Consider the following 15,264-nt stretch of genomic DNA (forward strand, 5'->3'; position numbering starts at 1 on the left):
ATTATGTTTAATTCCTTAAAAGGATTAAAGAAATTAAATTAAATTAAGGAAAATTTAGGTGTATTTCCTTATTTAGTTTCAGGTTTGAAATTCTTCGGCAGTTAACTGCCGAAGTTTTCCTCGGTAGTTAACTGCCGCCGGTTTACTAAAACTTCGACAATTAACTACCGAAGGGCATTTAAATAAAATACTCGTGTGGCACAGCCTTATCAAATGTGTAAACAGCAATTCTCTTTTATATTTGAGCTGAGTTTATGTGAACTATTTGTATGTGATAATTTGCACTCTTTTTAGTACCAAAAAAAGTACGTGTAAACGTGATTAAGGGACATTACTCAAAGAAAGATATTGTAACAATCTTACATGTTTATTATAACAAAACAAACAAAGCCAAAATGCATAATCATACAAAGGAACATATTACTGAAAAGGTTACATTAGGTAAATTCAAATGGGTCATCACATCACCCATACATTTAGCTACTAGTAGTAAGTACTATAGCTATTTTATTACACCACTAAACAAGTAACAAGAAAAAGACATTAAACAACAAGACATAGTGAAACTTAACTTAAAGTGATTAATGTAATTAACCACTCTCTCTAATTAAACACTTCCATAAACTTCACACATTTTCTCCTTATTCACTCTTCTCAATTGGAGCCTCTTCTTCATTCTTCTCAATTTTTGCATCATTGTTGGTGATCACTTCTTCCTCTTTCTTTTCATCCATGGCGTCTTCTTTCTCAACCTTCTCCTCGTTTTTCTCTTCTGAGGTTTCTTCTGTCTTAACATTGTCCTTAGTTTCAGGCTCAGCTACCACATTCTCATCCTTAACAACATTTACTGTCTCAGACTCTTCAGCTGGTTTTTCCTGAACAGCCTCAACAACAGAATCACCGTTTTCTTTCGTTTCCTCAACATTAAGAGAATTACCGTTTTCTTTTGTTTCCTCGACAGGTTCCTTTGTCTCGGTTTGTTCTTCCTTCTTTGTTTCCTCTTCTGTATCTTTCACAGGCACAACAACTTCTTCTACCACCTCTTTAGTCTCAGCTTTAACCAAAGGTTTGGCTTCTTCAGCTGAAGATTCTTCTTTGGTTTCTGATGCTGCTAGTGTGATTGGACTCTCAACGATTTCTTCGGTGGTTTTTTCATCAGATTTCAACGATAACTGAGCCGTATCGTCGGAGAGAGCAGTCTGTGCTGATACAACCTGCAGAATCATATTCAGATCAAAATTCGATTGTTGTTTATTAGACAAGGCTGAGTAAAACAAAAGTGAACAATGAACTTAAGTTAAACGCATTGTTTAGTAGAACCTAAGTTCGAATCCTATCTAAAACAATTTTTATTCAGAATTTACTTACCTCCTAATCAAATTTTGGTGATTACAAGATAATTTTTCCTTATGAACGGGAGGGTTGAGACCAAAAATAAAAGACTCAAAATTGATGTTTCTTTCAATACTTTGACTAATATGACACATGGAAAATGTGCATGATTAATTCATGTAGCTTTCTCTAATGTGATAACCAATTATAATTAAAATTTCTTTTAAGAGCTTCAAATTTTTTATAATCATATCTTCTTGAGTGGAAGGCAGATCAATTTTATTAGAGCCATATAATGCATTAAAAAATGTCATAATATTTTAATATCTTTGGTTACATCGTGACGCCATTTGAACTATATGTACTACATTTGACTGCGATTCTATGCAATATGAATCACAATGTGATTGCGACCGTGGTTAAATCAATGTTTAAAATCAAATGGAAAACAAATAAAAGAAAATTATGAAGAAAAACCAAGTACTTGAAATTGATAGGGTTACCTCAACAGTGGCCATAATTGGAATACCAAGAAAAAGCTTAAAGAAGAAAGTTAAGATTGCTATAGAAAACTATGCTTTAAATTTGATGAAAAAAAACGTGATTGAGAATGGTTTATATAGAGGTTTGAGGGCACAAGTTGATGAAAGAAATGAGGTGGGGGCAGTTCAAGAATCTTGAGATTTGACACCCCATTCACTGAATGCTAGTAAGCATGTTTGGCAATAATGGTGGCAAAAGCTTAGAGATGAGGTAACAAGGTTATTAAATAATGCTTATTTTGGATCACTCTATTGGGAGAATGAATTATGGAGCATGATTTTTCATCGATGCCATCATATTCTTTTGGTTCTATGACTATGTGCTTTGTGCAGTCGTATGTAAGGGGAAACCACTAAATTAACAATTATTTTTAATTTTTAATCATGATTGAATAGCAGTAAAATAAAATCATTAATTTAAGTAAAACCTTTTTTTGTAACCGTGACTAATTTAAGTAAAACTATTTTTTATGCAATTTAAGTAAAGCTTATTTACAAAATTTTCTGACAAAAAAATTTATTTACAGATACATCTAATTACATGTAAATATTTGTGTAAATTATTTATAAACCGATATAATAAAGTGGCATTATGTTAAAAAAAAAAAAAAAAAATAAGTGCATAACATTAACAACTAAAAATGAGTTAAAAACAATTAAGATATTAAATGATTAATAGTTAGTTTGCACTAAATGTCTACACAGATTAATAGAACTTGTGGACTCATGAAGCACTGTTCTTTTTTAGCGTAAATCGGATGTATCCTCCATGCGCAACTTGTGGAGACTAATTCATCGAATTTTGCATGACCCAAATGAACGACAATTCTCCTTAAAAGTTTTAATGTTGTTGCAAGCTCAAAGTTGCATTTGAACTCTGGCAACATCATTGGTGAAGCTTCGTCAGTTTTGTTTTAGGGTCCAAAGAGTTGAGTGTGTTTGACATTCTTTATTAATGTAGAAGGACAATGTTTAAACCATTGTTTTAAAAAACTAATAGGACATCAAACCAGCGAGATCTTTAAATCATTATTCAATCGTCTTAAATCGCTTAAACCAAAATAAAATTGTGGCCGACTCATCAAAATATATAACTTAACTGCAGTAAAGACTCTTCCAAAATTCTACCAATTGAACTATCTTATTCGAATTTTCAAACAAGGATTCGAACTTTTAACCGAGGACGCTAAATTTTATTTTTGCCAAACAAATATCATTAAAATGCAAAAAGATCGCATAGTAATTAGTAACAAGGATTGATCCAAGGTCTTGAGATTGTAAAAACCTGCTTAACCACTCAATCTTAGATAGTAACACTTATCGCATCAATGGTAAAATTTATTTGTGTACTTCAAGACTAAACTTCTCGCAAACATTAACATATTGATCATTCTGGAATTTTATTTACCTTATATTTTGAACAAACTAGGCGCAACCAACTTAGGCTAGGTATTGATTATACATTTCTCCTTTATTATCATTTCATCTTTTAGATTTATGGTATAGTCCTTAAAAAAAAAAGATTTATGCTATAGTTTTTTTCCTGTGACATGTTTATGAACTATAACAGGTAACACTTTAGTGATATTGTCGTTGATGACATTGGTGATACGGTCTATACTGTTACAAGTATATAAAATAATAAAACTTGTAAACTTGTAAATTGTAAATTGTAACTTGTAAAACTTGTAACTTGTAAAAATAAAAATAAAACTTATAAATAGATTATCCCCGTGAGCTTAGCTCAGTTGGTAGGGATATTGTATGTTATATGCAGGGGCCGGGGTTCGAACCCCGGACACCCCACTTCTCCACAATTAAATTGTGTGAGCTTTAGCCACTAAACTACTTGACAAAAAAAAAAAAAAAAAAGAGAGAAGAAACCCACTTATAACATTATTATTGATTAATATCATTGATCACAATGTCAAGTGCTATGATCATGTTGGGTCTAAACGGTTGAATTTTTAATAACATCATGTTTACTGTTAGAGAAAAAAAAAAAAACATATTTACTAATTAATTGTAGGTTTATTTTTCACCGTTGGTGTCAAATCATATACTAGGTGGCATATGATCGTCCATCTAATTCTAAACTGTATTGGCTATGGTCGGCTGGTGGGCCAATGGACCAACTATGATGGGCCCAACCCTACATGGATTTAACAACGTAAACCGTACCTATATCCCAATGGATGTATGACACGTGGAAACCACATCACCGACTATGTTGTCGTTTTGTAGCTAGCTGTCCTTTCTTTGTTTTCTGACTTTCATTTGGATGTGATGAATGAAACTATATGATCACAAAATCAAAATTGGTGAATCATGTCCAGATTGACATTGGTTGTGTGAGTGTGCTATTCTCTACTAGTAAACAAGTGTTGAATAGTTTCAAAGGACTCTTTTGCCTAATAATAGAATGATGAATCCTAAGAATAAGAATAGGTAAATTGTTCGGCAAATTCTATGGTGCACCCAACAATTTGAGTGTATTGGTACACCAAATTCTTAAATTAATAGTTAAATGAGTTACTTTTTGTAGAAAAAAATATATTTTCTATCACCTATAATTATAATAACTAAATCTTATTTACCAAAAACGTCAACACAATAAAATTTGATTTTTCTGAATTCCTATTACTCATAATAGAGAATTTTGATTATTTTTTACAATAAAATGTAGAAAAATTTAGTATGATTTTTCTAAAAAATAAAATGATGTTTTTTCTTATAAAATGATATTTTCTAAAATATATATTTCAACAAACACCTATTTCTTTCATAAAAAAATGATAGTTAATTTATAAAAATGTAAGCGAGAGTACCGGTACACCTTAATTTGTGGGTGTACCATAAAAGTTCCCAAATTGTTATTTACCTATCAATAAAACTGAGGAGAGTTATTTGTGTGATTTGACATTAATCAAAATCATTTATAAATACCGATAGATAAATAAATAATTTTAATTTGTTTTAATTTAAAATTTGTAATTTTATCCACCTTTGTATTGATAGTTAGTTAATCTGACTGTCATTGTAAAGATTCATGCACCCCATCACACTATATCATCCACATCGGAAATGTTTATCAAAACAACGACTCGAGATCCTTTATATGTTACCATCTTCATTTTCTACGTTAACAAAATTTTGAAAATATGAATTTTATACAATGTATAATAGGTGGTTGGAAGATAACATTATAAGGAGGGTGGGGGATGGCCGATCTACGTTGTTTTGGATGGATCTGTGGCTGGATGATTGTCCGCTAATAAGGTCTTTTACTAGGCTTTATCATCTTGCAGACAATAAACTAGCTACGGTGTCAAAGATATGAGAGTTACGGTAGGGGGTTGGAGGTGAGGCGTGGAAATGGCGGAGGAGGTTATTTGCTTGGGAGGAAGGGTTACTCATGGAGTGTGTGGAGCGAGTGTCTTTTTTGTGTTTTGCAGATTGGAACAATTGACAGGTGGGTGTGAAAACTCCATGTGTCGCAGTGTTACATAGTTAAATCAGCATATTCTTTTTTAACGGCGATGGGTACCAATCTTAATGACGAATTTGATAGCTTTTTGTGACTTTAAGCGGTGTCGTTGAAGGTGAATATCTTTATATGGCGACTCTTCTTAAATAGGCTGCCTACTAAGGACAATCTGCTTAGGAGAGGAGTTATTGATGCTTCCCAGCTTCCTTGCGCGGCCCTGTGTGGGGAATCATAAGACAATAATCATTTGTTCTTTTAGTGTGACTTTTATGGTCGGTTATGGCCTCTGGTTTCAAAGTAGTTGGGGTTCGTTTCAGCTCTTTGTGGTAACACTCATACTCATGCTGATCAATTTCGTGGTCTTTGAGGTTTTTCCAAAAAAATCTAGGAATGCGTTTACCATTATTTGGATTTTGGTTCTTTTTGTTATTTGGAAAGACCGCAACAGAAGGATTTTCCACAACAAGTCAGACCAGCTTGAGACTCTTGCAGAAAAGGTTAAACTCCAAGCGTTTTGGCGGTTGAAATCGTTATACGTCTTGTTCGATTTTTATTACTCTGATTAGAGAATAAAACCTTTGCAATGTCTTCAAGCGATTGTGTAATTGTTGGTTTTTTTCCTTTTTCTGGCTGGTTGTGGTTTGCCATTTGTGTAACTTTAACTTTGCAGCTCTCTTAAGCACTCCTTGTGCTTGAGGAGTTGTCTGTTGCTTTAATATAATTTTTCTTAGTTTCATAAAAAAATAAAACAAATTAAACTAACCATGATTATCTATTTCAATGACACCAACATTATAACAAAAAAAATATAATCTAAATTCTTATTTTTTTAATCACACCAACAACAATCTTTATTATAGAAAAAGTTGTGTAAGAGTATAACTGATATAATGAAAAATTAACTATAGACATACTCATCTAGTTTGTTACGCTTCTTAAAGGATAAAGGAAAACAATTGGACATATATACACTCATATCTTGTTTGTTACACTTTTATTTTAATATTTAAATTTATTTTTATCTATTTGTTACATGTGTTATTTGTATTGAAAATTGAGGCATTTTTGGGAAGAGAAAAGGTCAGACCAAAAGAGCTTAAAGGAGTTATTTTCTTTATTTTCTTTAATAAGTTGATTCATATACTCTAGTAATATAAAAAGGCTTAATTGCTCTTTTTCCCCTATATTTTTCCAATTGTGCGATTTTTCACCACATGTTTTTAAACGAGCGATTTTGCACCCTATCATTTTTCCCCTTTCTGATTTTATGGTTCCCTGCGTGTTTTACTGATGATCTGTCCGTTTTTTATGACGTGTCCGCATTTAATTCATGCCATGTGTAAATCAAATTTTAAAACAACAAAAAATAAAATTTTTGGAATTAAAGAGAAAGGAGTCACGTGACTCCCTTTCTTTACCTTCACAAAATCCTGTTTCTAACCCATTTAATCCTGTTTTTTTTACTGTTTAGATGATTAGGGTTTCGATTGGGAGGAGATGACCAAATAGGGGTTTGCGATGGGAAACCATTAGAGAAGATGAGAAGAATCAGAGAAGTTAGGGATTCTAATTTAGGGTGTGGGGGGGGGTGTGGTAGGATTTTGTGAGAACTTTTAATTTTCTATATTTATTTGCATATATAAACTTTGTGTTTATGTTTGTCCTTTAAACAATATACTCATTGTGGTTCCGTAAGTCGTCGCTAATTTAGTCTTTAAGGTCGGTCGTTAATTTTTTTGTAGGATGTAATTATTTTTATTGCTTACTAGCGTCCAGACGGGCACGTCCGCTTTTTCTACTGCGCTTATAGTAATTAACCACATATTTGTACTTAATACATAACTACTTCACAAAAATTATAAAGATATGAGCAGTTATAGTATGTGTGTTCAAAATCAAACAATCCAATAAAAAAATCGCAAATCGAAACTTTAAAAAATCGCATTTGGTTTGAATGTATTTGAATCACTTTTTGACTCAAGCGCATGGTTTGGTTTGATTTGCGGTTTTTATTTTACGAATCGAATCAAACCAAACTGTATACTTATGAAGACTTTTAATTTTCTATATTTATTTGCATATTTTTGCATGTATAAACTTTGTGTTTATGTTTGTCCTTTAAACAAATATACTCATTGTGGTTTCGTAAGTCGTCGCTAATTTAGTCTTTAAGGTCGGTCGTTAATTTTTTTTGTAGGGTGTAATTATTTTTATTGCTTACTAGCGTCCAGACGGGCATTCTCATGCCCGTCTGTCCGCTCTTTCTACTGCGCTTATAAAAATTAACCACATATTTGTACGTAATACATAACTACTTCACAAAAATTATAAAGATATGAGCAGTTATAGTACGTGTGTTCAAAATCAAACAATCCAATAAAAAAATCGCAAACCGAAACTTTAAAAAATCGCATTTGATTTGAATGTATTTGAATCACTTTTTGACTCAAGCGCATGGTTTGGTTTGGTTTGCGGTTTTTATTTTACGATCGAATCAAACCAAACTGCAACATAAGAAAAACTTTAATTAAATATATGTCATCTAGATCACTACTCATAGAAACTCAATTAAAACTTTTATAAAATGACATATTTTTTCTCTTGTTAAGTTTCTTCTTTACTTTTTATATCAAAAATGTATTTATGCACTATTTGAAATCGTAATCTTTTATGTTTCTTACATAATAGAATTACTTTGTGTCAACGTTGTTAATTTGATTTATATTGTTTGGTGAAAATGAAATTAAATCAATCTTATGTTTTTGAAAGAATGAATATCTTTTTAAGACTATGGGTTGTTTTGTATATTTGTTGAAGTTTTTTTTATTATATGCTCCGCAGCAGTTTAATATATTATTCGAAATCAATTGACGTGTTTTTTTTTTTTATTTTTTTTTGTTGTTGCAACATGTTTTCTGATTTTGTGCATGTGTGTTTGCGATAATCAAAATTTGCGGTCGCTGTTATGCTTTATTAGGTGATTTAAATGTTAAACCAAGGGTAAACATGGAAAGTAAATTAGGCTACACCAAAACAAAATTTTCCCATTATTAATAGTTATAGATATATACTTTAATTAATTTTTTAATAAATATAATGTGAGTTTAATTATTTAATATATATACTTTAAAATTCTTCAAAATATATATAAAAGTAAAAAGAGAAAATGATTCCAACTCCAACCAACAACATCACATGCGTATCCATGCAGGATGTAAATATGTTAAAACATAAAAATAAAGTCAGAAAATGTTGTAATGACGGAAAATATAATATCGTTAAATACGTTTATTGGTCGTATAAAATTAGCAAAATTTTGTTTCCCAAAATTTATTTTGCTAGTTTCCCCAAAAAAAAAAATGCAAAATTTTAATTAAATATTGTAACAAAATTATATATATATATATATAAATCATTATTTACACTTGAATAGAAGGCAAGTGGGAAACAAGCTGCGCCGCTAGATCTTTTTGGATGGCAAAACCAATCCTTGTAAACACAATATTATGGACTTAGGAGACATGACATTGTTATGCATGACCTTCTGAACTCTATGTAGAAGGCCAACAACCTCTGGTGCTAGGAAACCGAAAGTGTCATAAGCAAATGGTATAAAAGCATGTTGATTGTCAGAACACGTTTTCTCGTGTTTGACCACCATACTTAACGTAGTTTTTAGGGCTGCCTGTCTTACGGTAAAAATTTTAGTTCTGAATTTTCAAAATTGTTTGTTATCCTTGATAAAGAGTGAATTTTAGTGTCGATTTCTACAAAAGATATTATTTGGTTTTAACTAATCTTTAACTTTTAATCACCATTTTCTTTTGTCTCAGGAAAAACATGCAATTGAACTGTATTTCCTGCCTCAAGATTGCTACTACATATAAAGAAAATCTCATCGTTTGGGTTATCAAAAAAATAAAAATAAATAATCTCATCGTTTGGTGAAGACATGCAACCCTTGAAAAGAGATATTGCAATACAAAACGAAACATTATACATATGATAAAATTTATAACGAGTTAGCTTGACTACACTAATTCAGTGTGTTATGTCTTACTAGTCTAGGTCTGATTTATGTAACTCTGGTTACACACATTCGATGTATTTTTTTTTGAAAACTCACACATTCGATGTATTACACACAAATGTGACTCGAACAGTAATTTGAAATATATTTGTTTATTATTATAAATTATTCTCTCCGGTCTCTATTACAAGATCATAAAATTCACTTTTTTAAAGTTTATTTAGTAAAAGATGTATTTAAATTTTAATATAAATCAAATATATCATTAATTAAATGAATTTAAAAATTGAATTTTCTATTATAACAGAGAACGGAGTAGTATGATCATGTGCTACACGTTTTGCTACTTTTTCTTTGATGATTTTTATTTTGGAATTAATTTATTGCATTAACCAAATACATATATAATTTGTGGGAAAACTTGATCTACACATGAGCATACAGAGTTCTTGTTTTTTCTCACGTAAGATATTAATTACCGGTTCCTATTTTTCTCTCCTAACCTATAATTTGAGTGAAAAAAGTTATCCTAATAAGACCACATATGGGTGATTAAAAACTTAATCTGGGTATTCAATTTTGCTAGCTAGAAATAGGAATACACCTGTCATTAAATTTTGGATCAATATTTATAAATTATAATATACTCCCCCAACTCTAAATTATAGTCGTTTAAGATTTGTGCATGATTATTAAGAAAATGATTAATTGTGTTGATTTATATGATTGAAATTTGAAATATATTGTTTTTGTTTAAGGAATGATTGAAATGTATTGTTGATGCTTGATATTCAGTTTTTATATAACTTCATGAAAGGCTTGAGTTTTGATAGTTTGAGAAATTTTACTTCATTGTAAAGTGTTGATAACGTGGACTATTCTCTTTTTCAAACACACTGTTTCAATTTCCGCAAATTTATGACAACATGACATAAATTGACATTTTTTTCTTCACAAATTAACAATCATGAATCATATGGAATCTATATGAATTCTTCTAAAAAAAGTGTGATCATCTCCAACTAAAAACAATGGATGGTTGTATGAAAGTTGCTGTTTCTCACAGTAATAATTTTTTAAAAGCACATGAAAATAACAAAAAAAAATTCAGTGGTAGTTAACTACCGTTGATTTTTTTGTTTTGTTTGTCATTTCCACATATGTATAAGAAACAATGGATGTCAAATCAGCAATTTTTTGGTTGTATTGTAGATATCCCTTAAGTAATTTGGACCGAAAGCTTGAAATCAATCACACACCATTTTACTTGGATTTCGCTCTTCTCCCTTTTAAAATTATCCATTCCCATCCCATCCCAAACTTCTAAAATTAACCCTAGCACAAGTTAACTTCCGCTCGATACCTAGCATGGGTTAACTTGCGCTGGCACCCAACAAAAAATATGTCTTCAAGAGTGGTATCATCATAGTTTTCCCTGGTGAAAAAAAAAACATATTTGTTCTTCTTCAACTTTGAGTACTGACGCAAGTTAATTCACATTGAGTACCGAGCGAAAGTTAACTTGCGCTAGAGTTAATTTTGGAAGTTTGGGGTGGGATTGAGCAATTTTGAAAAGGAGAAGAGTAATATTCTTTTACTTGGGATTGATGGTTTCATTTGGGCCATAATAACAAGTAATTTGGGCTATAATGTATACCAGTGTGTTTATTGTTTGTTTTTGAGAATTGCTATTCTCGTATATGTTTTTGCTCATTCCCGTTCAACATGAGTTAACCCACGCTGAAAAATATACATGCATGAGTTAACTCACGTTGAAAATGCACCTGCATGAGTTAACACACGTTCGGTTATTTTGAAGGGAACGAGTAAAAACATATGTGAGAAGAGCAATTACTTTTTTTTTTTGTTTTTTTTTTCCTTCTTCCAATTATATCATATGTGTTTAGTTTCCAGTCTTCTTTGCTGGTTAGTCTTATGTACGTATTATGTCGTTGTTGTTGTTTGGGTTTTCTTGATTGAATATGATGTTACCTTTTTCAGTTTTAGTTATTTTGGTGTTAGGGACTTTGAAGCTTTCATGCTTGTGTGGTCCAGAGTGTTGAATTTGCAATAATCTTGTACTTTGCCCCGACAGTGGATAGTTGTCTACACTTGTATTATGAAGTTCAATTTCATGGAAAAAAAAAAAAAACGAAACAATAAATTTGTTGGGAAATATAACCGTATCGTTTACGTTGGGAGGAATTTAAACTTATGAAAGAAACACAAGTCAGACTAATAAAAAATGAAACAATAAATTTTATGAAGTTTTTAAATAGTTTAATTAGTTTAATTTTGAAACAATAAATTTTAGTCTGACTTGTATTTAAATAGTTTAATTTTGAACTAAATTAAACTAAATGAAACATTTTTTTATTAGTCTGACGTGTGTTTCCATTGGATATAATAAAATGAAACAACTATTTAAATACATCACTTTTGAAGACAATATTTTAATTTAGTTTCATTAAAAAGAGCCCTAATGGCACTTTTTGACATTTTTCGTAATAAAAATCATAACAAATCTAATAGTAAATTTCTACATGAAATACGAACAGGTTTTTTACCCTCTAAGCTACATCAACAAGTTATTCTATCATATATGCGCATAAGCTCTCATGCAATATGTTTATCGAGAAAGTCTTGCATAGACACAAAGGACAATCCGGTGCACTAAAGCTTCCGCATACGCAGGGTGTCTGGGAAGGGATTCCATCATTTTTGGTGTATTGTACGCAACCTTACCCTGTTTTTTACACAAGATGTTGTTTTCAGGACTTGAACTCGTGACCTTTCAGTCACAAAAGCCTTACCAGTCACAGACATAAATGCAAAAATTATTATTTGAGCACATACACAATAATAAAGAAAATTAAATGATAAAATAAATTAGTCACATCATTCAACTATTTAATCTTTAAAAAAAAATCATGTGGGTGAGTGTGCTTAATTTAGGGTTGCTCCTAAACAAGAATTTCTCTATGCTTATGATGTTTGCACATGTGAATCCTTAATCATTATAGCTTGCCTAAACAGTTGTATTTGATTTTTCGTTTCTTTCTTCTTCTTCTTCTTTCTTTCTTTCCAACTTCTTGATGAATTATGAGCTGGTGGCATGAAGGTTAATATCATATTCATATCATACATCATACATTACATCAATATGCAATTACCATATACGAAAGGACGCGTAAAAGATAGGAAGACCCACTAAATCCAACGACTTATAGAATCAGCTTGATAAAGCTATTCTATCTACAAGTCACATTGATAACAATCTCTCATCTATATTTCTACAATTACTCATTCTACTCTTCAATACTTCAATATTATATATTCATTTTCACATCTACATCTCTGAATATTGCATTACTTTTGCTTTAATTTCACGAACAAAATTTAAGAGTAAACTTTGTCCAATGGGTGATGAGTTTGAATCCCTTAACTACTTCCTTTCTTTATCAGTACATTATTTTTTTATGTTGTCACGTGCTTTGGAATATTTAGAAGGACTTGTTTAACGATTTTCATGAGCATTAATTTGTTGGATTAGGCCATTGACACAACCTCCTCACCTAGTCATACAACCAAACAAAAGCTATTACACCGTTTGTTAAAATTAATTAATGTTGTAATTAATGTAAAGAGCTCATTTGATTTGATCACTGATCTACTATAATTTATCAAACAATTTTTTCTTGATTTGACCGCTGGTCCCAATAAATTTCACATGTTTAGTTGTTTTGTTTACTACAACTAGTATTACACTGCAACTTCAGTCTCTTACTATAAACACTTTCAGATGATTTTACACACATATATTAAGTAATCTATTGAAATTTGTATATTAATAATGTCTTAGTTGTATAGTTGAAAAATGACACCATAACTAGGTATGTTGTTTTGGTAATAATTATCTAGTACTTTAGAAAATAGTTTTAAAAGCCAGTTATTTTCTATCTAACGAGACATATATAGACATTATAAGTAATACTATTGTACTACACTTTCTAGTACAGTATAATCAAGCTGGTTTATTAGAGAAACTTGGTAGGTGTTGATAGTGCCGTAAGTTTACTTCTATACATGAAGCTGAAAGGCGAAGGCAAAACTTAATTTTCCTTTCATTATTATTTTTTTTTTTTCACAAAAAATACCTTTAATTTCTTTGCGAAAGAAACGGTTACAATTTCAATTGCTGTCAATTTAAATGGATGGAAGAAAATAGTAAAAAATTTGGTGAAAAAATGGATCTATGGAATGTAGTGATTATCATATTATGACCACTAAAGGAAGTGATTTGAATATGATTTATGTGTTGCAATTTGACTCAAAAATTTGAATTTGAGAAAGTGAAGAATCGTGACACGATTCTTATGGCGTGTCATGATTTATGGGGCAGAATGGGATGTTGGTCTCGAAGCAAATTGTGAAACGATTTTAAGCCATCCTGTCACGATTTCTAGATAAGGTTGTTGTATCTTGAATCGTACGTATAAAATGTGACACGATTTTGGCAATCGTGACACGATTTTGACACTTGCAGAGTACTATTTAAGTGTTTCTGTTCAGATTTTGGATGAGAGCTTCAAGAGAGAAAAACTTGGGAAATCAAATGAGGTAACTTTAGGATTGATGGTCTTTGATTAGAGTTCTCTTGGATTGGGAAACATTGTAAACACCTTGGGTGAGTGAAAATCATTGAGTGTCTTGTTCTTTGGTGAGATTGGGAATATGAGATTGTTGAAGCTAATTTCTTGTAACTCATTTGTATCTCTTTGTAAGAACTCATTTGTATCTCTTTGTAAGAACTCATTGACAGTGGATTGAAGAAATAAATCTCTCTCTCATAGTAGGTCAAGTTGGACCGAACTGGGTAAACATTTCTTGGTGTGTTTGTTTCTCTTATCTCCTTATCTTTTGCTTTTGCTTGTGGTTTTGAGTTTTTCACTTTGATTCCTAGATTAGATCTAGGTGTTGTTATTGTTGTTGTTGCTTGTGTTTACTTTGATATTAGTTGCTACTTTCCTTTGCTCCACACATCTTTGTTTTCGTTGGTATGATTTTGAGTTCGAATTCACAACAATATATGTAAAATATAAGTGAAAAATGCATTGGAGTTAGGGTCTTTATAGAATGATATGGACTCTTATAAAATGGAGAATCTATATTCAAATCTTAACTGGAAAAAAATATTACATTTCGTATCCGACATATTTTAAATAATTTTTTTTTTGAACAAAATATTTTAAATAAAATTATTTTCATTGAAAGGAACTTATGGAAATAAAAATAAAAATAAAAGAGATTGACATGTGGTTCCGGCTTTGATTTTTGACCGTCCCAAAAAATAGTGTTTGGCTATATATGATAGCTAATTCTCAAGCTTGAATTAAACATGAAAGGGTTATATATGTTTTTTTTTTTTTTTAACAAGTAAAAATGAGATATATTAATACGGATACCGTAATTGTTACAGCATAAAGTGTGCCAAAACAATCACGAAAATGTCAAACTCCAAACAAGATTACAACCAAATCAGTCAATCCCCAAACATAAAAGTGGGCTCGACCACCAATTATGAGTATCAAAGCTAAATACAACATTACGAGCTTTTAACCACCACAAAGAAGATGATTTAACTTTATCTAGCATTTGTGGCAAAGAGCTTTGTCAATTTCTAAGAATATTGTCATTCCGTTCATTCCACAAAACCGAAACACAAAGCAACCAAATCAAGTGGAAAAATGAACGTCGCCCTCTCGAACAACCTGCATAATTAATAAATTGCAAAAAATGATCTGAAGTTGATTGAGAGTCGACCCCTACCACTCCGAGCCATGCCCGCACCAATGGTCATAAGGCACTAAAAG

General features: G+C 31.0%; 1 protein-coding gene across 1 annotated transcript; it reads right to left on the bottom strand.

Moving 5' to 3' along the window:
- Positions 1-346: 346 nt before the first annotated feature.
- Positions 347-1,991, bottom strand: LOC11434399 (probable serine/threonine-protein kinase kinX). Its single transcript, XM_003617966.2, has 2 exons — positions 1,836-1,991; positions 347-1,214 (listed from the first exon to the last, which is right to left on the bottom strand). Exons 1-2 carry the CDS (start codon positions 1,848-1,850, stop codon positions 642-644), a joined length of 588 nt encoding a protein of 195 aa, XP_003618014.1. The 5' UTR covers positions 1,851-1,991; the 3' UTR covers positions 347-641.
- Positions 1,992-15,264: the final 13,273 nt, after the last annotated feature.

Source organism: Medicago truncatula, chromosome 5, assembly GCF_003473485.1.
Source record: "Medicago truncatula cultivar Jemalong A17 chromosome 5, MtrunA17r5.0-ANR, whole genome shotgun sequence".
NCBI classification, from domain to species: Eukaryota; Viridiplantae; Streptophyta; class Magnoliopsida; order Fabales; family Fabaceae; genus Medicago; species Medicago truncatula.